Source organism: Plectropomus leopardus, chromosome 16 (genome assembly GCF_026936395.1).
Source record: "Plectropomus leopardus strain MGB_pleo_1.0 chromosome 16, ASM2693639v1, whole genome shotgun sequence".
NCBI lineage: Eukaryota > Metazoa > Chordata > Actinopteri > Perciformes > Serranidae > Plectropomus > Plectropomus leopardus.
This window is the reverse complement of record NC_142191.1, coordinates 11,653,403-11,678,143: the sequence shown is the minus strand read 5'-3', so window position 1 is coordinate 11,678,143 and position 24,741 is coordinate 11,653,403. Positions and strand designations below refer to the sequence as shown.

The following is a 24,741-nucleotide window of genomic DNA, read 5'->3' as shown; positions in this document are numbered from 1 at the left end:
CCAAGTTCATTAGACCATAATGTAAAGTATGTAATATACTAGCAGAATGTACTTTGTGAAAACCTAGCTTATGATTTATGTATTAATGATGAAAGTCTAGAAGTTACCTTATAAGTTTAAGCTCTTGAGCAGCTTTCAAGATGATCTCGTGCTGACGCTGGGAGAGAGCAAGTACATTTGCTCCACTTGTTCCTTGCAATGTCGGATCAACTGTGCTCCCTGGTGCACTCGTGACAGGTGCAGCAGTTGGTAGAGATGAACGTATATCCAAAGGAGGCTCATCTTTGCGCTCTTCATATCGAGCTCTGTGATCCTCATAGTCAGCAGGATACCCTCTCTCTGGCCTATCCCATTCTGACGTTGGTGCTGGTGGTGGGTATGGTGGTTCTTCCTGCCGGTACGGTGTCTCATCTCTATACTCACGAATTCTAAGTTCTCCTCTTCCCCTGTCATGCTCATCATAAGGATATGGGCGACCTCTTTCTCTTTCCTCTGGCCAATGGCCATCTCTGTAGGGCTCAGGTGGCGGCATACGGGGAGGATAGTCCCTCTCAGGAGGAGGACGCTCACTGTCCCATTCTGACTCATAGTACTTTGCCTCATGTCGATAGTCATCAGGAGGATAGTCCCTTGGTGGCCGCCAGCGATACCCTTCTTCGCCATGACCATAATCCTCTACAAAACCCTCGTTATGTCTTTCTTCATATTCCTCATGTGTTGGACCTGGCCGCCACATGCCTCTTGCCATCCCTCGACCCATAGGTCTCCGCCTCATTCCTCCCGCATCCATCATCTCATGTGGAGGCAAAGGACGGCCTCTGCCATGTGGCGGTTGCCACTCTGATTCTCTCTCCATACCCTCATCGTACTCCTCCATGGCATCCATCATTTCGTGAGACGGTGGGGGTACACGACGCCTGCCTCTTCCTGCATCAGGATGCATCGGATGGCCATGAGGGTCATGTCCATGGTACCCTTCTGGATCCATTTCGCTATCATCCATGTCCATTCCATGACCTAATGACTCGTGATCCATCGGCCCATGTGCTGGGTGAGGGGGGCGTCCTCGTCCTGGGTGCATGAAACCAGGATGACCAGGAGGAGGACGACCCCGACCAGGTGGAAATGGGGGTCTCATGCCTCTCATTGGAGGTCTCCTTTCTGCCCAGTAAGGATCCCCTTCTTCTGAGTACTCCTCTGACTCTTCTTCCCAGTGTCTGTCCATTGGCTCTCCTCTACCCATGGGATGTCCACCTCTACCCATAGGTGGCCCTCCTCTACCCATAGGGGGGCCTCCTCTTCCCATTGGGGGTCCTCCCCTACCCATAGGGGGTCCCCCTCTTCCCATGGGAGGTCCCCCTCTTCCCATGGGAGGTCCCCCTCTACCCATGGGAGGTCCTCCTCTACCCATAGGTGGACCCCCTCTACCCATAGGTGGTCCGCCTCTAACCATAGGTGGCCCTCCTCTCCCCATAGGGGGTCCGCCTCTACCCATAGGTAAACCTCTTCCCATAGGAGGACCACCTCTACCCATAGGTGGTCCTCCTCTTCCCATAAAGTGCCCTCCTCTCATCATATGTGGCCCTCCTCTCATAGGGGGTCCTCCCATTGGCTCTTCATAATACTCTTCCTCTGCTGAATAGTGATGTCCGTCTGGCATCCATATGTCTTCGGATGGCAACTCCGATTCCTCACCACCACACTCCTCGTATGAAGGATCTTGCCAGTGATACTCTTCCTGCTCTTCTGGCATCTCCATGTTCTCTTCAGACGGCATGTAGTCGTAAGACATTTCTCCCATATCCTCCCCATGGGGCATGGTTTTTGGTCCCCTGAAATCTTCACAGCCCCTCTGCCCACGCCCTCGTCCAAGCATTTGGACAGGTACTGGGGGCTGGCCTCGCCCCCTCCCTGGGGGAAGCCTTGGAGGATCTAGTCTTGACTGTAAACGGTCTGACTCTTGTGGTTCCTGTTGGATTCCAGTCGGCTTTGGAAGAACTGGGGGTTTGTTGTTTGTCAATGGTCCATCTGGTTTGATGGGAGTTTGTGGAGCACTATTTTTTGATACCACAGTAGAGGAAGCAGTTACGGAAGGCTTGCCATTTGCAGGTTTTGGCTTTTCACTACCTTTAGAAGCATTCTTGCTATCTGATTCTTCAGACTTTGTGCTTGTTTGTGATGTCTGAGGAATGGGGTCATCTGGGACAAAAAAGCCCTCAGCTCCAAGCAAGTTGTCATCTGTCATGTCATCAGCATTGGCCTTATTGCGTGGTTCTGATTCACTTTTTTCATTTACAGACTGTGGCTGCCCGGCTAACTTTCCAGGAGTCTTTGAATCCATACTGGCTGGTTGTTTAGGAGCTGGTTGTGGCTTAGGTTGGGGAGCTTGCTGTTGTTTTTGCTGGGGCACAGGTGGGCGTTCAAGAAGAGGTTGGGGGGCAGTGACTCTTGGGGTCTGTTCAAACCTGGGCTGCCCCCCAAATCGAGGTTGATCAAATCTGGGGGGACCATCAAAGCGCTGCCGTGGTTGGTCAAATCTGGGAGGACCATCAAACCGTTGCCTTGGCTGGTCAAATCGAGAGGGGCCATCAAAACGCTGCTGTGGTTGGTTAAACCTTGAGGGTCCATCAAAGCGCTGCTGTGGCTGGTCAAATCTAGCGTTGTTTCCGCTGGGACCAGCAGGACTACAGGAATTGTAAGAAAAAATATTATTAGTAAAGCTTTCTTTTAGGAATTGCACAACAATATAAAACAAAACATATTTGTAGTAAACATGAGGTGTTGAATGAATTCAAATAGTGATTTTATGAAAATGTTTCCTTTTGAAAATCCTTCCTCAAATTTATCAATTTTAATTACAAAAAAAGGCATCACAGCAGTACAAACAATCCAGACTGACCGTGGACCTCTGACATTGTTGATGCTTGGTGGCTGAATGGTTGGGGGACCTGGGGGTCTGACTCCAATGCCAGCAGGGCCGGGTCCTCTCAAAAGGGGAGCAGCAGTTGGTTCTGAAGCTGGCCCAAAGCCAGTGGGCCGTGGACCTTGAGAATTGGGACCAACAGCAATTGGGGAATTCTGCATACCCGGGTTTGCTGACTGCTGCTGCATGTCTTGTCCTGGGTACTGGCCATACTGTCCCATCATTCCACTACTATACTGGTTTGTGGGGAATGGTGCCATGGCAGTGAGAGTGGCCACTCTCTCTTGAAGGTGGGCATTGGTGGCATTCATCTGCTCCTGCCACTGCTTCCACTGGCGCTCATAGTCCTGCAGTTGGTCTTTGTGGGGATAGGTCTGGAACTGCTCATGCCACAGGGCGAAGGTGCGATTCCAGTCCGTGAATAAAGGGGTGAACTGCTGCTGTTGCATTTCATAGTGCCTCAGTTGCATGTCAGTAGACATTGCCTGTAGCAAAGGACATTTGGTTCATGTAGTATCTTTCATGTAGATGTGGAACAAAGAAGTCACTGAGACATGACATGTAAAAATTACAAACTTATGGGCTTCCAGGATGCTACTAGGTTTACGGATCAGAGTTGTTCCAGTCTTTTGGTTCCTCAAAATATACGTTGCTTGATTTTCACCTGCCATTTTCTGTAAACAACAGGTAATTTTTGGAGCAGGGTATATAACCAGTACCATTCACTTACCTGTAGGTTTGCAGGTTGCTGAATCAGCTGTTGGTACTGTTCCAGGACCTGCTGAAGCTTTTCGTGCTGTTGCATAAGAGCTTGGTATTGTAAGCCTGCTCTCTGCTGTTGTACCTTTTGCCACTGCGCTGCTGCAGCCTGTAGCTGTTGGAGTCGGGCAGCCTCCTCTGGGTCTTTTGGGACCTCAGGCTTTAAACAGAAATAAGCAATATTGGAGCAGAGCATATTTTTGTAACTCACAAGGAATCTTTTTAACATAACAGGTGGTTGTTTAGGGGGTGACATTAGAACATATTACACAGGATTCAATCGAAATGTAAACAGCAAAATCCATATAACCCTATTTATCCAATGCACTTTACAAGGTTTTTGCCGCTCATTCATCTATTCATGCACACACTCACAGACTGATAGCAGGGGGCTACCATGATCAGGCCAAAAACCCTGTGTGCAGCCCTGACTCGCTCTACCGCCTGAGCCACAGCTGCCCCTTTTTTGGCTAGAACTGGGATTGATCCAAGCCAGTATTGGCACTGAGTTCCGAAACTGACGTAACTCCGTCATTTCGGACTGGCATCACCGATCCAGGTACTAATCCAGATTCCACAGTCTGATTTTGGCTACCATGCATAAAGCACCTGGTGTTTGCTCACATATAACAAGAGGTGGGTAAAAGTATGGATACAAGCGCATTACTATCACTTCTGTTACTTAAACTGGACAGGTGGGAAGGTCAATGGGGATTAATTATCACTATTACAAGGGGAAAGATGAATGAATGTGCTTGAGTCCCATGAATTTCACACATTCATGACATGACAGTAATCACATAACCACGTTATCAAATATGGTTAAATATCTGTGGACATGATAACGGGAGAGTGATTAGTGGGACTTACTGTGTCCGTAAATGTAGGTGATTTTCCTACATTGTCACTCTGTAAATTCATGCAAACAGCAAAAACAATGTTTAGATCCACTGATGATCTTACATCTTCTCTGCCATTCTTAGTTTAAAACTGGATTTGGCATGTTCTTGAATGCAACACTTACAAAAGCACTTGTGGTTGAGTAAAAGAATTGTGCGCAGCTCTATAATGAAATAAATAACAGTGTTTAACTTATGAATTGCACATTTTGCAATTTTATTTATTTATTGCCTTTTCCAGATTTCTGCCATCTTCAACAGTTTTTGTTGACAATCTTAGTACCAGCTAAATTAAGCAACGAGGACAAGTCCAATAAACTCACTTCTTTCTAAATCTGTGCGCCCAGATTACTTTTTTTCAAACTTGTAATCTTCAGCCCCAACCCATGATGACTCAAGTGAGGGGCCCCCTCTAAAGCTACAAAGGGCTTTGTAGAACATATTTTGTATGTCCTCTACAACTCACATTGACCTTTGTAAAACTGGTGGGGTTCACCTTTACCTAAGATAATTCTGACATTCACACCTCTACAACATTGTAGTCATGCTCACCTTTGCATCTTCAGGAGGAGGAGGTGGTACTGGCGGTTCGTCTTTTGGAGGGGGTGGAGGAGGTGCCCCTTTTGACTGTTCTGATGAAGGAGGATGAGTTCCTTGGCCCTTGGCTGGTGGCGGCACAGGACCATCACCACTCTTCTGATTCTGTTTGGCTCTCTCTTGCTTTAACTTCTGTAGATTTTTAAGATGTTGTTTGTACCAAAGTTGCTGTTGCTCCTGTGTGAATCAATAACGGAAATATTCGTCAGACAAGGCACTCTGGGAACCTCGTACTTACAACTTACAACAAATGTTTGTGCAATCTTGCGTTTCTTGTTTTTGAAAAACATAGTAAATTAACAGGGGCAGTATTCATTTCACACACAAATATTGCTCAGCTATAAAATTAACAGGCTTGACATTGCACATCACAGAGCTCTACTCTAAATTCATAATGACCACATTAGAAATGCATACAATACCAGGCTATACTGCTAAATTAAATTATTATTTCCTCAAACTAATGCTCTGCATAGCTCGTTCTTTATTAACAGATGGGTAAAAAAAAATCAACAAGGAAAAATCAACATGTGCCTTTGCGTGGTGTCAGGCCACCATGACCTTTAAGAACAACTTCAGTGCTCATTGCCAAGTCTGTGGAACTCTACTGGAGGGATTAACACCACAAAATATTACCTAATTAAAATATACAGTGGCCATTAAATCAGCTAATCTCATTGAGATCAAGTTCTCTATAGCGAGTGAAGCAGATAGAAAGAAAAGTAAACATAGCCAGACATAACAAAAGGACCTACAGCATCAGAGACAATCAAAGTCATTACTTAATCAATTTGAAGATGAACGTTTAGATCATTTGCTCCGGTGGGGAGCATCGTTTTACATGTTGGTTAAAAATTCTCCATAGATGTTAAAATGCACTGAAATCTGTTGACTGTAAAGGCTATTGAATTTTGTTCAAATTAACTTAATAATTGCGGAACCATTCAGTAAGAACTGGTGCATGGAAGCATCTGAATTAAATATTTTTCATTACTGTTTTATTCAAGTTTTTTACTGAATTTGTCCCTGTCTGTATGTTCTTTAATTAATCTTGTTTTAATTCCACACAAAAATAGTGAAGCATTTTTAAATCAAATAAAGTGTATTGCCAAGTAATAGAGACATGATCAGGCCATTTTGTCATTCATAATGCAACATCAGGCTGTGCATAGGCTGTATGTATGACAACCCAAAATGTAGACTGGCTCATCCTGTTTCTTGTATGATTGTCAATCAAGGAGCAACTCTTAAAATGTGTTGTGGGATCTAAAATATCCACATTTTTTATCCAACCAAAGACATTCAAGTACTTTATTGATTGTTAATTAAGTAATTTGTTATCATCCGCCCTTTGATTCTGAAATAATCTACTGGTAGTCTTTAATCTGAAGTATCAAAACTTGTTTGAAATCCCATCAATAATTTTATATTGAATGTATTGAACAGTACACCCAGTTCATGCTTTACCCATACCCATACTCTGATCAACGTTCTGTGTACATAAGCAAGACTTCCCTCCTCACTGCCAGTGATGAGATTGAGTCTCAGTGCATGAGTTATGGTGGTTCTGAATACAAAAAATATTAGTTGTACTGGTTCAGTGTGCATGAGATGAACACAACAAAACATTGATCTTTCGAGTCATACCCTTAATTGCCTTTGTCAGTTATTTGATTTTCAATATACTTTGTTTTCCTCACTTTGCCGCAACATTTTATATGGACAGTATGATGCTTGCATTATGCATTTGTGTGCACAAGGATTACATAGTAGGGGTTGACCGATATTGGTTTTTCAAGGTCAATACCAATACCAATTATTAGTACTTAATGAGACCGATAACCAATATTTGGAAACAATATGCACATAAAAATGAAAATATTTCTGTCAAAATGTTGATGGTGGAATAAAACAAACTCCAAAACAAAACTGTTTAAATGCATTCAGCAAATGTCTAATCAAAACTTTCAACATCATATACAGCAAGTTCACTGCAACTTTGTTAACAAAGTTCAGTGCACATTTAAGTAAGGAAATGAATGAATAAAAATAGCTACCTAAGGTTTTACAAAGTAAAAGTTCCTCCAATGCAGACACTTGGATCGTGTATTGCAGACTGCCTTTCCTGGTGTTGGTTGAGTGTAATACAAACAACATCAAACCTTGATACAGATAATTAGCAAAATGCCAGATTTCAGCCCTAATAATCAGCCAAGCTGATAATCTGTCTTTTACATACCCTGCCGTCAAAACCGGACTGAGACAAAGCAGAGTGTAAACACTCTTGATAGTTAAAGCTAAATAAATGACATAAAATAATATGAACACCTGTACAGGTGGGTAATTTCTAGTAAACAAAAACAATGGCTGAGGTGTTCTTTGAATTCAAGTTCTCGCTTCCGGTTGTGATCAATGTGTTGGGATTTGGCACAAAAACATGTCAACACAAGAAGATAAAGACCATTACCTGCAGAGGTAAGGAGCTGTCCTCCTCTGCCGTGGACGACTCTTTCTTGACGGCCTCTTTGGGTTTGGGAGCACTGTTGTTCTCCGCTGGTTTGGTTGCAGGGGGCTCTGGAGGAGGAGGAACCGGCTGAGAGTCGTTGGGCTTGGGTGGCGGTGGGACGGGAGGAGGCTGAGGCTGACCCGCCAGAGGAGCAGGAGGACCTCTGTTCGGTGGTGCAGGTGTCTCCTCTTGCATATAATACGACTGAGGTGTACCCCCTCCTCCTTCTGAGTGCCACGATGACCCCGAATATCCACCTGAGTGTCCGCCACCGTACGTGTTATCATTGCTGCCGTGATGTAACACAGACTGGAGCTGTTTCTGGTGCAGCATCTGCAGCTGCTGCATCTGCTGGAGGTGTTGCTCCTGGAGACTGGAGAACATGGAGCCACCGGAGGAAGAGGAGGAGGAGGAGGAGGAGGCCTCGAAGCCACCGAACACCGGTGTCGTCCCGGTAAGGCCACCACCAGGTGGTTTACGGGGCCCACTCCCTCCATAGTTTTGCGACTGGGGTGCCCCATAACTTCCCCAGGAGGGATACATTGTTAAAAAGCAGAATCAAGTCTCTGATTTCTACTGTTGATGAAAAAAGTGAAGGTGTGCGCGCGGCCTTTGTGCTCACATTCAGCCGGGCGGAGAGGCTAACACAGCTAACAGCTAACGCTAACCTACTCAACGTTACATTTTCATTTCCCGACTGAGCCAGAGCGCGTTACAGTACGAGTATAAACGCCAACCCTGTACCAGCTACCCGTTATCCGTTAGAGAAAGAAATGTGCACGTCTAGCCTTGTGAAAATAACATTTAGAAAAGGTGATACCTTCGTGAGCCTGATGCTACAGAGACGCACTCGCTCAGCCACTGATGACGGAAGCGCGTCACAAGTCGTCAAGTGACAACTTCCGGTAGAGCTCAAACATTTTGTGATTATGGATTTTCAGACATATGGATCGATATGGATACAACTTGTGTCTTGTGTGTGGACGACATCGAAAATATTTGTCATGTAATTTATGAATGCCTCTGCGTTAAATTATTTTTGATGAAAATGGAACATTTCTTTAAAACACTGACTAGTTCAAGGGTTGAAACAGAAAAAAAGACATATAATATTTTTGTATGATAAAAATGGACTTGCTAGTTGGAAAAAATAAAATAAAATTAGATTTTTTTTTCTTTTTTTTCACGGGAAATATTACATTCAGAAATGTAAATGGGCTCCAGAAATCCAAACATAACATGAAATGAAAGACAGCAAAACTGAGAAAACACTGGGCATTTGTAATTCGTCAAACATTTTTGTTTGATATTTTGGTTGATACCCAATGTGTATATGTATATATAATTTTTTATGTATTTAGAATAATATTAATAAAATATTATTATTATTATTATTATTATTATTATTATTATTATTAGTATTATTATTATTATCAGCCTTAAGTGAATGGAAACAAGTTTTTTTGATTGAACAAACACAGAATGGAATGGACCCAAATTAAACTACCAGTAGCAGCAGTATAATTTTGCTTAGATATTTTTATACTGCAAAACATTGATCATACTTGTTAATACAGTTTTTGTGGATTCATTGTCTGATAATGCACTACAAAAGAAAGGTCTTGGGTCAGATATTTACTTTACCAATAATAATAATGTAATGTGTTATGATAATAACCTTTATTTACACTGAACATTGGACAGAAAAAAATGGAAAATGTATTTTTTTTTTAAAAAAATAAAATTTTTATTAATAACAAAATAAAGGGATTTAAATAAAAAAAACAACTTTTCCTTTCTGGGGGGGTCAAAACATGTTCGGAGTGAATTAAAGCTTCACAGTTGCTATAGTGATTATGATACCAAGCAGCTGCACCTAGACCTAGACCTAGCTTTTGCCACAAGAGGGAGACATTTACAAAAACATTTCTGTAAGCAAAGAACATTTGACTGTGAGGAAAAAAAGATCTGTGATGATCTTCAACTCATAAGAAACAACAACAAAATAATTTATTGATAACAATAATAACAATTAGAATTATTAATTCCAATAAATGTTAAGCTCTAAAAATATTTCATGTACGTGAAAATATGTCAGGCTGCTGACTGAAGTAAAATCATGATTTAAATGAACAACAGTCATATATGTAACTACTCTGATTACAATAGATTGCATATGAAACAATGAATGAAAATAGCCTGAAAAATCTTCGTAGAGAGGCCTACAGCATGCATGTAACATACGATCTGCAGTTTGTTGTCAGAGACCAACTGTGTGAGTTCAGACTGTGTTTAGAAACAGAGAGGGCAGGGTGGGAGGGAGAGCAGTGGGAGGTAAAAGACCAGTGACTTTAGGTTGCCCTTGAGGTCTGATACACATAAGAGTATTTTTTTCTTAAGATCACCAGTAAATCTGTATTAATTTTGACCAGAACCACTTAAAAAGAATCGTTAAAGCGGATTAATCAAGCCCGTCCTGTTTAATGTCTCCCGTTAATTAGTTTGTCAGCAGTGTTTTAATATCGCCTAATGACTTCATATTTCACTGATGACATTAAAGGGGTGTTAAAAGAGGGGAAATGGCCCATTCAGGATTCAGTTCTTTCGCTTAAGACGCCCTCGATGAATAAGACAAGGTCACGGAGGCCTCGCCTTTAGGGAGAGATACATTATCAGGGGATGGGGCTGGGAGAAATCCCATAGAGGAAGCTCTCTCCCCTCTAAAACAGCATGACGGGCACAATGTGATACAGTTCTGTCTTAGAACAATACACTGCACAGGGAATTCATGATACAGCTTAGGACAGCCACGCTGTATAGGATGGCAGGAGAGCCCCACAGTGTACAATAATACTGATATAATGCCTGGGAGGAGACACTGTTCATTTGTGTAGTGTATTAATAACAATACCATTTGAAGTGTGCATTAGAAGTTAGCCCTTTTCAATCTTCATCAGCACTTTCTGAAGCTTTCTAAGCAAAGAACAAAGAAATCAGAAATCGTAAAGTTGTAGCTCACAGTATTGAGGACACTGCATTTTCTCTGTGATGAAAATCCTATGTTAAACAAAATGCTCAATGGAGGCTAATGGATCCTGAACAAGTCCATGCGCTGCTTCCAAAATGCTTTGTTTGACAAATCAATTTTCCCATAACCCGGTGAGGAGAAAAGTGATGCGGATTGATCGCCCCCCCTGACTTTGTTTCCAGAATATTGTTTGATGGCTGGATAGATTAATTGGTATGACATTTGAAAGCCTTCTCTTGACTGTCAGCATCCAAGCCTCTACACGCCAATCGAACCCCGGTCTAATTGTCTCCTCTATAATACCTCACTTCACAAATTAGAGATGGTGCCTCCATAAACTATTCCCAATGTAAGACCCAAACAACATCACGCTGCTCAATCAGACGCCGGTTTGAATAGGGGTGATGGTGGGCTGATAAGACAGAGTGCATTAAAGGGCATCACCCCAAACCGCTGCGCCAGCACATCTTCCTCTCAGCACGGTCTGAAATATACAAATCAAATCCAAGCAGCTGCTCTGAGTAAATCTAGACTCATTAATACACTGTGGTTCATACTGTTTGAATCTCAGTTATGAGCCTTTTATGCATTAGGACAGCTACAGTAAGATAAAATTTAAAAATGACCTTGAATTTGCTGGTATGTTATGTCAAACATTTAGTTATCTGATCTGGTATTTAAATCTGTTTTTGTATGTTACATTTTGTAAATATTGTTGCTTGAAACATAATCAACAGTCCTTCGCAGAATCCATCTTGATATGTCACATAAAAAAGCACAGGTGTGAAAAGGAAATAAAAAAGATGGCTGAATACCATTTAGCTGCTCCAGTTTCAGGGTGCTGGTATTGTGCATGCTGGCTCACTGTCACACTGTCATGCATTACTAGGACACTTAAATAGAGCAGAGGATTGTTAATGTTATAAATCTTTTCCACAATGAGTCAAAATCTTTCAGCTGTGAAAAAAGTAAGACTGTTTTGTTTGATACATTGATACTTAACTTATGATTATGTGTCGGGTGGCCAACTAAATATTTTCTAATTCACAAGGAAAATAAATTTATTCACACAGGGAACACTTTTCACACGTTTTTTGTGCTTTGAATGTAAATAATGCGTCTTCTCCTTTTCTGAAGTATATCGATTTAAAGGCATAAAAAAACCCTTCATAAAAACAAGGTGCCAGGGGAGAATCTCCCAGACCCTGCCCCCCTGTGTATACCTGATCTGTGTGTTGCTGCTATGACTGGATTTGGACAAAGATGAGTGAGGACAGCAAAAAGGTTACAGTCAGACAATTTAAAAAATGAAGAGATGAAATTTGTCAGTTGTTATCTGTTCATGTATTTTAAACACAGTCAGACATTTCTACATTAAATCCAATCTAAAAACAGCATACTGTTGTACCACCATTGTCCCAACACTGAATGCAGATTAGTTTGGGGGTGAAAGACGATGGACACATTCTGGTCTAAAATACTAAAACAGTCAATAATTTACAGGCTTTACAGTCTCATCATTTTTTACATAAAAAGGAAGAAATTTCAGTAAATCAAATCAGACTGCAGTTATCTGCCCCCCACAATTCATCACCATTTATTTATCATTCACAATGACTAATTGCCTGACTTGACTTCAATTTTGTGGGCTGGGTCCTCACAGAGCAAGCTGCTCGGCTGCCCACCTCCCTTCACTCGCCGCGCCTCCCTATCACCCCAACACACCCACTTGCCTTTGAAAAACTGTAATTGAATGAGTTTATGTCGTCAAATTGATTAATCATATTAATTTGTACTTATTAGTGGGATGGTTGAAAGCGATGACAATTAGATTAATGAAATTAGTTAATTCTTCCTACCCACACCATACTCCTAACTATAACGAACCTAAAAGAAAAGGAAAAAAAAGAGCGTAGAAAGGGAGACTGTTATGACAAAATTGGCAATCAAGATTTGGCTGCTAATTGAATGTCTGCTTTTATTAATGATGAGGTTTATAAAAAGACCTTGAGAAAGGAATATTAATTGATTAATCAAAGTGCTCCAAATTAAAGGGGGAGTATACAGAGCGGAGGTCTGAAAATTTCTCTCACATTTGATTGTGAAAAATGCTCTTTCACAAGATGCAAACATACCTGACTGATAAACTGTTTACTGATGTCTGACTATATACCTCAAATATCCTTATTGACTGAAATATTTGAAATGGGTTTTGGTGTAAGTTTTTTGCTGTAAAAATTAAAGGTCCAGTGTGAAGGATAGAGGGGGATATAATAGCAGAAAAGGAATATAATATAATAAGTATGTTTTCTTCAGTGCATAATCACCTGAAAATACTTTAGTTTTCATTGTTCATGAGGTTTTAAATCAGCAGGTGTCTTTCTCTCCAGAAGAAACGGACCAGGTGATTTAAACCGATAAAAACACAAAATAAAGCAGTTTTATGTTACAAATCAATGTTTTTACAATACTGCTCATCACAGATGGGCTAATTTGGTGGCCAACATGAAAACGTATATGGACCTATCGAGAGCTGGTGTTTAGTTTGTCCAACAAATTCTCATCCCAACTTGTTAAAAATATTGCCACTTGGTCAGTGTGGTTCAGGTCTACATATGACGCGCTATGTAGCCTCCTACGTCTTTTGTTGTCGTTCCAGGACATTATGTCAATTTATGTCTGTTAAATGCATTTTTTCTTTTCAAAATACACTTCCATTTTCACAGGAAATGTACAGTGTTAGCTCATTAGATGCATACATCACTTGTATAATACTGCCACAAAAGATTCTGTCCAGCTGCGTCATAAATTGATGCTGCTCAGCGGCGTATCATACAGCCATGAAAGGTAGTTTTTTTGATCAGTGTCTGACGTCGAAATCATCGAACGTGCGGCAGTATTTGAGGAGGTTGGAGAGTAAATGAGCTGGTTTGTCCGCTCTGGGCTACTGTAGAGACATAATGGTGCAGCATGGCAAGCTCCATAAACAAGGACCCACTCCCTATGTAGATATGAATCACGAAAACAGTGATTATATACTAAAGAAAATAAAATTTTGATATTATATTCAATATCTGTCGATATATCCCCCTAAATCGTACACACTGAACCTTAAAAGTTATCAGAGGAAAAAAGTGTGCCAGCATTAGAAGGTGTTTCATTAGTGGTCCTTCTGCAAAATGCCAAACAGTGTAAGAGAAACAGAGATTTGCAATATAAAACTGCTTTATTTAGAGTTTTTACCCATTTAGATCTCTGGGTCTGTTTGTTTTGGAGAGGAAGAGACAGCTGTGGATAATTCGGCTGCTGGTAAAAACCTCCTAAAAAATGAACACTGAAGGAATCCTCACTGGTGGTTCATGCTTTGCACATAGCTGGTTGCAATCTCTAGTTCTCACCACGAAATGCCACCAAATCCTACACACTGGTCCTTTAAATACAATAGAATTTCCACATAATTTTCCTTCAGTTTGTGATTAATACCATTGCAAAAATGGTGCAATAATGTCAGCCTCACATTAGTGTGACAAAAAGAGTCTTTGTTTGTCAGTACAACATGTTGACATGATGAAGAGGCTCCACAAAATAAAATAGATCGAGCCTCTCCAGACTTTACAGTAAAGCTGGAAGTTGCCTGACCACAGATCAGTTCTGCAGGGAGCCATATGTCCCAGTGGGACCGCAGCCATACATTCATCATGCCTGTTTGCCTGTTGTGGAGGAACAAAATCCACATAAATATATGTAAATATAAGTAAACAGAGCGAGAGATCCCTGGAGCCGATAGACTGCTTTGAATTTCATTACGCAACAACGTGTCCGGTGGTTATAAACGACGCTCATGAGGAAGAGGTGATTGTTCGATATGATAAAGATGAAATGTAATAGTTTATGCCACCATGAATCTGATTGTAACGTCCACACTATTAGAAAGGCAGATAAGAGCATTTATGACTATTTGCTTTGTGTCATAAAGGGAAGTGGGCTGTTTGATTAATACAAGCAGCTGGCTGGCTGCAGGTTCAACAGATTGTGCTGTTGCATATAACTTACAGAGGCGGTAATGGGCTGGTTTATACACTAAAATGTGGGCTGTCACACGTGTGAGATAAGCAGAATTATGACTAACGTACTATGCATTTACAAAGTATAAGCCTGGATATGCATGCTGTGTAAATGGAGGTGAGTAATGTTTTTGTTTTTGCTGAAGAAATATTCACTCAGATGGCGAGATGCTATCTCCTCAACCTATTTTACACTTTTGTATAGATACAGAAGTGTAAAATAGGTAGGTTTCCACATTCACAAAACATATAAATCTTGATCATAGTTATGCTGCAGGAATGGATTACACCTCGACTTCATCCATTCAATCCATGTTTTGGGTCAGCATTTTTTTTTTAAACATGAATGTAGCTTACATTATTTTTAGCCTGTTCCTTCATATACAGGGGATTCTTACCAACCAAACAAAAGGGGAACTCCACCTTTTTTCCACATTAAAGTCTGTTTACAACTTGTTTAATTACCTTGAGAGATGTCACCTGAGTCAACGTTGGTTGGGCCTAAAGACTATAAGTTTGAAAATTGAAATTGAAAATCTGGAGTTGAGGCGTTAGAAAGAAGTGAGTTTTCTAACTCTGCAGCCCAGTCCTATTCTCTGCCTGAAGGTAGCAGCTTTAGGCTACAATAGCTGCAACTAGCACAACACACCTGAATATTTGACCAAACTGTCAGAGTTCAAGTTGCATTGTGGGTAATGTAGTTGCCAAGCACTGACAGACAAAAAAAAAATGGAATAAATAAAACGATATCTCTGAGGCTCCTGCAATTTTGATACCTTTTTTTGTCAAAACTGTCCATCTGAGTCCAAATATGTTACAAGAATGAAATGCTAAATTAGTGGAGAACACTTTAAGTTAAACCCAAAACTCTTCTTTTTAACCTCTTATTTTGATACTCAAATGGGCAAAAAAATACTCAAACGGGTTCGGCTGCTGTCTGCTGCTCAGCAGCTGTCTCACCTAGGCGCCACTCAGCTCACATACATGTAATCTGAACTATGTCATATGTTTGTGTGACCCTACAAATGTAACATATCTGTGTTTGCAAAAATGTGCAATGCCAATATTTTTTTCTTGTGACTAGGATGTTCTTTTAAACATAGGACAAGTAAAATATTTTAGAACAGTTTTAATATTTTAAAAGAGTTTTGGTCCAGCAGTTTTTAAATATGAGTCGGATGGATTTGCTGTCATTTGGCTGCTTGTTAGCAGATAAAATGAAATAAAGACAATGCCCTGCTGTACTTTTCCTGTTGTTAAGATATCACAAAGTTCTTAACCAAGAAACCTGTTCTTAACCTCCAAAATGTGTCCGTTTGGAAGTCCAGTTTCCGACTTCTCAGTACCAGTTCACAAATGCACCTGGAGTTTAGAGGCTGTTTGGCCCAGTAACTGTTAACAGTCATACACAACATGGTCCATTAAAATGCTGCAAAGAGGAATACTGTGAAAAGCTGATGCCCCAAGGTATGGTAATGCAAGTCTTCAAAGATGCAGTAAAATGTTTTATTTAGAATAAATCACTTTTGAAAAAGCATGCCATCCAGGTTTTATTTGGGGATTTCCAACCTGATGCATAATATTATTGTGGAAAATGGAAACAACTCTTTTAGTTTCCATGAAAAATTGTGTGCACACATATAATGCTCATATGTGAAAAACAGTCACAGCCAAAAAGTCATTCGTAAAGACGTCCTCACCAATTACCAATCATACTGACTAATATACCTATTAAAACCAATAATCTGAATCTTAACTGGAACGGACAACTAAGCTGCTGCTACAGCTTAGTTTGACATGAAAGACAATTATACATTTAAGCTTTTAAGTCATCTATCAAATTATTTGATTAAATGTTCTTTATTTCCTTTATTATCTCCTCCATTATTCTTTTAATCCTTTTGTCAATTTCAGGTGTAAACAGGTCAAAGATTTACAGTTTAAATTGGTATAAAGCCAGGTAGAGTGGAAAATCCTCATAATTAGGAAGCTGGAGTTAAGAAATATTCAGTATTTCTCCTTGATAAGTTACACAAAAGAGGTGCAGATTAATTTTCTGTCAATCAGCTAATAGATAAATTGACTTGACTGTTATGCTAGCTGAGATTGATGTTACCTTATCTTAATAGTAAGAAATATATTAACAGGATATATGTGTGTTTTAGCTGCTCTGAAGTGAACAAGGTGAATCTGCACACTGGACACTGACAGGATGCTGTTATTGGATGTCCATTTGCCGATACCTGACTCCAGATCCCTAATGGCCCCCAGTTTATCCTGAACTGACTGACCACTCATCTTTGGACCCAAACCCAACACATTTCACAGTCCTGATGTCCCAGTGACAGGGCCCAAACCTCTCTGTTGCCAGATGTATTGACAGCCACCAATGTTAGACTTGATCAAATGCTACTGCACCAGTCAGAGGCCATCAGTGGTCAAGGTATCCTCATCGGCAGGATCTATCGTCTCTGTTTACACAGTCCATCCTCTTTAAACTGTGCTATTGATCTTGGCCTAGGTCATGGAGGTTTGGCATAGAGGTAGGGGAGAGGTGGAGGGGTGGTGGATGGGAGAGAGGACGGAGGCGGAGGGGAATAAGGACACAGAGGAGGAGGAGGTTTCCCCCTGGGTCTCTGTAGTGCCAGGTTCTTCTTATTTAGCATTTGACCCTGCGCTTGGCTTTACTGCTCAATGCAGTCGCCTTATTTTCAGCACATAGTCAATGGCTGCCAATATTTTGAATGAAGACTTGTCACTACTCTTCAACAAAAGCTTAAAAATACTCTAAACAAACAGACTTGATCCTTCTGAGGTCAAAGGTTTCATTTCTTTCCCCTCCAAATTCCCTTTCTTGATTATTGTAAGGTCAACATTTGAGTGAAAGACGATATCAAACAGTCGTCTTGCTTTTCACAATGTGTGCTCTCCATACCTTTCACACTTGCAGCTCAATTATGGGCATTTCCCGTGGTCGCCTGTTGCTGTCGTTATTTTACAGCTCCACGCTCCAGTCCATTAGCAACACCACTGCCAGAGCAGAGCCGATAAACCATCTGGCCAGGCTCCTGAAACAGATAGCAGCCTCTTAATGGAGTGAAAAAGTAAAAGCAATTAATGTCACATTAGCACATCACTAATAAGGCCTGCCCTCCAGCATGCTGTGGCGAGAATAATCGGTTGGTACAGACTGAGATGCATCCCAACAAGCCGTCACTGTGAGCACTGATACTGAGTCATGAACAAGGCCTTGTTAGGAGAGGTAATTTCCTCAGAAAAATGAAACACTTTGAGGTGAAATGATCACTCAAGTGGAATGTAAAGTCAAAGTCAACTTGGTTAAAAATGATCATTTTAACCTGTAATGACTGATTTTTTTGGCCACTTGGGGGCAGCACAACAAGCTGTTATAAAACTGACATATTGTTACTTCATGAAACTGCAACATTAACATTCATTTGCACTTCTAACACATGGACTGTATAAAAATAATGGACGTAACTACCATGGTGCCACCTGTTGGTGGAGTTTGCCATTTTGGCTTTCACCATCTAGGATTTTTGGAGCCCAATCTCATTTCCAGGGTGTCAGATACTACTGCTTTATCTTTAAGTGCCTTGAGATTCACACTGGAAATTCATCCAGGGGACCACAGTTCCTGTCTTTTATGAGCCGACAGTCAATTTTGTTTTAAAACTAATGTTAAGCACCTTATGTATGGTTGTTGTGTTTTGTTGCTTGCCTTCTTTAAAAAACATAACAAAGAAAGCAATGAGCAAATGGGCAAAGAAATGCCCCAAAATTACCTAAAAAAAGTGCCTAAAAATAATTATTCTGTAACACAATTGCAATGAAAAATGTGACTGAAGAAGAACATGTAGCTCTAAACATCACTTTTGTGAGTAGCTCAATAATAAAGCTGCAAGAAAAGCTGAAGTGTGCAGACCTGCCTCTGTTCTATATCTGTAACACAATTTGAAATATATAATTATGATAATCATAAATATAGTTTTCTGGACATTCTTGCCTAGCTTTTTAAAATACTTTGTATATAATTGTCTACACTTCTTGCCAAGTTGCTCATTGCCTTTTAACCACATTTGTAAAAGACCTCAAATCAAAGGGTCCAAAGGTTTGAATACTTGTAAAAGGCATCTGAACGCAGCACAAAAACAGTGATATCAATCCAGGTTTCAAAGGGTTAAACAAGAATAGATGTGGTTTGCTTTTTGTTGCAGTGGAAGCAATATGCCACCGTATGGAACATTAATCTGTGCTAAAAATTTGTTCCAAGTTCAATCATAAGATTCGAGCCCTCATGTTTTCTCCTAAGCATCAAAAGGCAGAAATGCAGCTGTGATATTCATATTATATGTCATTTAATCCTCTATAACAAACACGACACATACTGTACAATGACTGAATCCCCCACATTGTTTTCATGACCTCCCTCACTTTCAGCTCTTGTCTTTGAACTGTAATTCAAACTTCACACAACAGCAGCTCCGTCTCGAGAGCTTTCCCCAAAACAATACCCGTCCTCTCTGGCTTGAATGAGACTGGGGTTTAAAGATCTGGCTTAATTGTTGTCTTTTCGCTGTGTTTAATTATAAAAAGACCAAAGCACTGTCATTGCTGCTGTCTAATTCCACCATGTTCCGCTAATTATGTTGTGTTAATGGAGCTTTTTCTGTTACGGCGTCACACTCATTAACTGAGTGGTGACACTGCCCTTAATTGGATAAGAGGCCATTAAGTCACTTTTCTCTGATTAAAATTATTGCTTCCTTATAAACATATCCCTGGTTCAAAGCACATGAAACAACACAAGACACAGCTTTCACCATGGTGCGTGTATATAAAAAACAGGATTAAAAGATCATAGCAAGATGTAAAAGTTGCTTTCTATCAAAGTTTTAAATAATCACAAATTTAGAAAGTCTTCTAATCACAGCTGCACATGCCAACACAAAGAAAAATGTGCCCAGTACACAACGGCTCCTTCAATATGAGGCAGAGATGTGTCATTTGCTGCTGCATACTCTGGTTGCAGCTCTATAGGTTTAATAAGGGTCAGTCTAGAAAAGAAGCTCTACAAACCTCCAAAATGTCAGACACTGCAGTATCATCACTCACAGCAAATGGGCTTCTTTTTCCCAGAGTCTCCCTTTTTTGTTGGGATCCTCCTGGGTCCATGGCATGGTAGTGATGCTATGAAGTGATATAAATGTGATTATTTAAAGCAGCTTGTAAAATACAAACTTTCAGGTCAACTGATGGAGCAGCAAACTAATGTCTCAGTGATTTGATTTAATTCATGTAAAATTCAAGCTATATAGCGCCTTTTGTGCAAAATTGCAATACAGGGTGCTTAACAATAGGATTTGGGATTTTGCAGACTTTTTAGGCAAGGTGAGGCAGCTTTATTTATAAAGCACAGAGTACAGAGAGTAGTTGTTATAGAGGTGATACACTGTCTCGTCTAGTCCCTTTGGTGTGAACCAGCAGATTTTTAGAGCGCTGCAATCTGGCTCATTGCAAGTAGTTGCATGTTTCAACTTGTCTTGTCACAAATATTTGGTCTAAAGAAGGCTTGAAAGGTCAAGTGTGTAGGATTTTGTGGCATCTAGCACTGAGCAGAGCTGAAATTTCTCATGTGTGCAAAGCTTTAAATGGAACTATGATAGCTGCATGAAATGCTAGTTTTCCTCCAAAGAGCCAGTGTTTGGTTTGTCCATTTTGGGCTACTGTAGAAACAACATGGTGGACTCCATAGGATGGGACTCACTCTCTAAGTATATGTAAAAAGTTTTTTAAGGTAAGAAAACACAACAATTCTTATTTTTAGGTGATTATAAATAAATAAAAACATAATTATGAATATTATATATCATTTCAATCAATAGATAGCCCTAAATCCTACACACTGAACCTTAAATATTTGTTTTAAAGGTATAATATAATGCACTTCTCCATTTAAAATAAAGCACAATACAGAGAAAAACCAGACTAACACCGATGCTGCTTTCCAATCCCCAGCACCCCTGTTCCCATACCCACACATGCCCTCAATTACCCTATGAGCACCACATGTGCAACATCATTAATAAGATCCACTAATAATGGTGGCGAGCTCCATTGGCCGTGAGTGAGATTTGACTAATTACTGTAATTGTATTGGAGTCATGCTCATTAAATATGAAAATTGTGTTCTGTGAAATGAATGGGTTTTCATGATCACTCTTGTATGGACAGGCGAGAAATAAATTAGAGAACAGTTTCTCGTTGTGCAATTAACTACAGCACACACAGCTACCTGCCACACCCCGCGGTCTGGTAATATAATGTGTGTGTGTGTGTGTGTGTGTGTGTGTGTGTGTGTGTGTGTGTGTGTGTGTGTGTGTGTGTGTGTGTGTGTGCCTGCATGTAGGGGTGTGTGTGTGGGTGTATTTTTTGGGATGTTTGCCAACTTGCCATTACTTGTTGCTTCTGATTCTCTTTACACATACTGTATGCATGACCTGCTTGCCCATGAAACGTGGAAATGTTAATATTGCACAGAGCATATAATTGCAATTGTAATGATTTTTTTCTTTATCTTTTATTGAGAAGTTTTTCAGCAACATTTAATTTTTTTATTCATTTGATTAAATATCACTTGTAGCTTACATCACGAGTGTTCTCTTCTTCTGGTGTGGTTGTACTGTATTAATGAAGATCGAACATGACAAATATTTACAGAGACTAAAATTCCTTTCATGTATTTTTTTTAATTATCATTATTTTTGACCCATTTATGTGAACCTGGAACTGTTGAATGTGTTTTTTTTTATGATTCTGAAACCATAACCCAGCCCCTCAAGGATGCTGTGATGTTGCGATGTTGCGATCGCAATGCAAAATCAACAAATCCCTGTGAATTCTGTGTGACCTTTTGGTCATTCACTGCAACCTTTTACAAATTTGACCAATCAAATACATTTTCCACAAGCTGCCAAACTGACTTTTTGTTTGAATGCCTCATGTCAACCAACAAAATTTACTGTTTAAAACCATGCAAGGAAGTGATTTGATGTTCTGCACAAGAGTGGGAGTAAACAGTTTTGTACCATGTGCAATATTGTGGTAGCACATTAATAAAATTCATCCACTGATAAACACTTTTAACCCCAAAACACACCTGGAGGATGGTTGAAAGACAGGCAAGACAAATCACCATGACAGAGGCTGTTGCATCCAGATCTAATGCAGGTGCATTAAGGACCAAGATGAGTTAGATTAAATAAGCAGGGTTAGTGGTAATGTTAAAGTAGTTTAAATTGCAAAGTGACAGAGGTGCACTTGTGTGTTTGCATGTCAGATCAAATTGTGTGTATGTGTGTGTGTGTGTGTGTGTGTGTGTGTGTGTGTGTGTGAGATAAAGAAAGTAGTTTAGAAATGATAAAAAGATTAAAAGTGGTGTAAGAGCTTTGTTTAGCCTTTTTGGTAAAGTTACTATGTTACAATGCTTTTTAATGTTCACTTTTATAGGATTGCTAATTTCATTGCAAAAAACCCTAAAAACATTGCAACATGCTGCACAACGTTTTAGAAAAGCTGCAGTGAAATCATAATTTTGTGTGATTGCTATCAGGGATGCCCTGATTGTTATCAGTCAATACTAATTGCTAATGGAGGTTACATTAAGTTACATTATGATAGATTCAGGCTCTATTCAGTAAAAATTAGTATTGTGTGACGATAAATGATGATATTAATGTGATGTGTTCAAATGAAATTTAGTAAATTTAGTTTTTGGTGAGAAACTGAAATAAATTGTTGTTTGGAGGAGCAACTTAATGTTTTCACAGCAATATGTAACAGACATTAGAGAGGGAGTTATGATTATATTATACGTATTTAAAAAAGTCTTTTGGAGCAGTTATTTTAAAAAATGTTTTTCATGTTAAAGAATGTTGATGGTAATAGTTTCATAAATATGTATGACTGAATTTTTGCTCATTCAAAGATAGTGTAATAAAGGGCCGAATGACTTTAAACATTTACTACAATTACTTTATATAATGAAGATTTTTGTTTCTCTGGCACAAAAGTGGGAATAAATAACAACAAAAACAATATTAACAACAACAACAAAAACATAAGTATCAGTATCCGTATCAGTATTGGTACTGGCTATCAGCTGTTATTTTAAACATCAGTATCATCCAGAATTTCAAAATCGGTGAATGCCCAAACACTATCATAGGTGAAGAAAAGCACTGTTCATTCAGCTAAAATCCCTTTTATATAAAGCATTCATGATATTTCTTGCCATAAGCAATTAGTGGTGAAAAAACTTCCTATCCAAACACAACAGGATGTGCCCGTGACTCTTTACTGTAACTTTTGTTCATACTTCTTTCGATCATCTCGGGGGATTTAAGCAGCTGTCAGGACTCCAGAGCAAAGACGACAGCGTCTGGGAGTGGCTACGTCCCCGAGGAGCAGAGCATCTTTTTTTTCCCCCTTCCCTTGTTTCTGCATGCTCAAGTTGTTTGAGAAATCTTGCAATGCAAATGTGGTACTTACCTTTACCGCCCAGTAACAAAACTGTGTCACACTCACAGGCTCCTGTGAAAGCCCTGATTTTGTCTGAGGAGATATAGAGGTGAGGAGAGGCAGGTAAACAAAGCATAATGTGGAGGTCAAATGCTAATGAGCGCTCCATTTGTTACGTCTGGCTCCCTCCAAAGGCAAAGTAACGGCGTCAGAGGCGCCCAGACATAATAAATCATCCCAATAAATAATAAACTTTAAGATTCAGAGAGTTCATTGTGCCACCTCCAATGAATTTACAACCTGATTTCTCTCATGTGGCCTTATTTAAATTAGCCCATTTTAAGCAGCATGCTTGAGACAGCAAGATGCTTGCAAGTCCATTTTCAGGCCTAATACTCTGCCATATAATTTCCATCTGCTCACTGGTTAATAGGGTAAGACCAGAGAGAACCCCACTATGAACTGTAATGTAACTTGCTTTAGTTGAGATACAGGCCGTAATGCTGCAAGACTTGAACAGATGCAATGCCATGCCGGGTTTGCAGCTGTTGCGAGGCCTTAGAAAACCCACAGCTGTCCCCTCTCTGTCTGAGTCCCAAGTAAAAGGAGACCGAAACACCGACGTGACTGATGAGGTGATGAAAAACCCAAAGAGGCAGGTGGGTGCGGACTATCACAGGTAGTCAAGTGCATATCTGAATCTTTGCTGCACTCCAGAGGCACCGTCACTCAGTCACCGTGGCGGCCCATAGATGGCGCTCAATTCATTTTGAAATGCACCGGCCTTTCTCAGGGCTGTCCATCACAAAGTGCCACAGCAGTGGGGATGAGCTGCGGAGAAAGGCACCCTTACCTGTCCTTGAGCCAGGCGACAGAGGGAGAAAAAAAAAGAGTAGATTCAGCATGTATGTGCGCTGTAGCCGGGAGCCATAAATCATGACCTTCTTCAATTTACACAGGGAGCATATTGATGGTTTCCTATCTCCTTCACTCACTTTCACCTAGTTACATTGTCTAAGACAACACCACTCCGGGTAACCATGACTGACACTTTACAGCCTATTCTCAGCAGACTCTCACCTCAGCCGCTGAATAGTCCTCACAGGAGGAAAAGGAAGGCAGTGGTGACAGTACAAGGTTGCATTAACAGCGTGATCATAGATTTCCTCAAAGAGGTAGGCAACAAGGTTGCCTGATTAACAGACCGCAGTGTGACGGTGTCAATGTCCAGAGAGCAGGCCTGATGTCTGGTGATGATTTAAGGAGAATAAAATGTGGTTTACAGGAAGGAAAGTCACTCTGAGGACAGTGGGTCATGCCCTAATTCTCTTTGACAAGGCTGAAAACAGAGGAAAAAAAAATACTCTCAATCATATGAGAGAAAAGCTGCAATAATAAGTTCAAGTGATTATGTTTATTCTTGT

At 40.3% G+C, this 24,741-nt stretch overlaps 1 protein-coding gene across 7 annotated transcripts in view; it reads right to left on the bottom strand.

Annotated features, from left to right (window-relative positions):
• ylpm1 (YLP motif containing 1) overlaps positions 1 to 8,568 on the bottom strand; it is a 36,487-nt gene extending 27,919 nt beyond the window's left edge. For 3 of the 7 annotated variants that reach the window (XM_088089528.1, XM_088089529.1, XM_088089530.1), the window contains exons 1-6: positions 7,646 to 8,566; positions 5,134 to 5,355; positions 4,553 to 4,591; positions 3,654 to 3,842; positions 2,900 to 3,408; positions 108 to 2,684 (exon numbers count right to left, since the gene is read on the bottom strand). In XM_088089528.1, coding sequence (XP_087945654.1) covers positions 108 to 2,684; positions 2,900 to 3,408; positions 3,654 to 3,842; positions 4,553 to 4,591; positions 5,134 to 5,355; positions 7,646 to 8,227 — 4,118 coding nt within the window. In that variant the 5' untranslated portion in view covers positions 8,228 to 8,566. Of the gene's footprint in view, positions 1 to 107; positions 2,685 to 2,899; positions 3,409 to 3,653; positions 3,843 to 4,552; positions 4,592 to 5,133; positions 5,356 to 7,645 lie in introns of all 7 variants that reach the window. The other 4 variants (XR_015779169.1, XM_088089533.1, XM_088089531.1 and 1 more) reach the window with 2 other exon arrangements.
• Between the last annotated feature and the right edge of the window lie 16,173 nt (positions 8,569 to 24,741).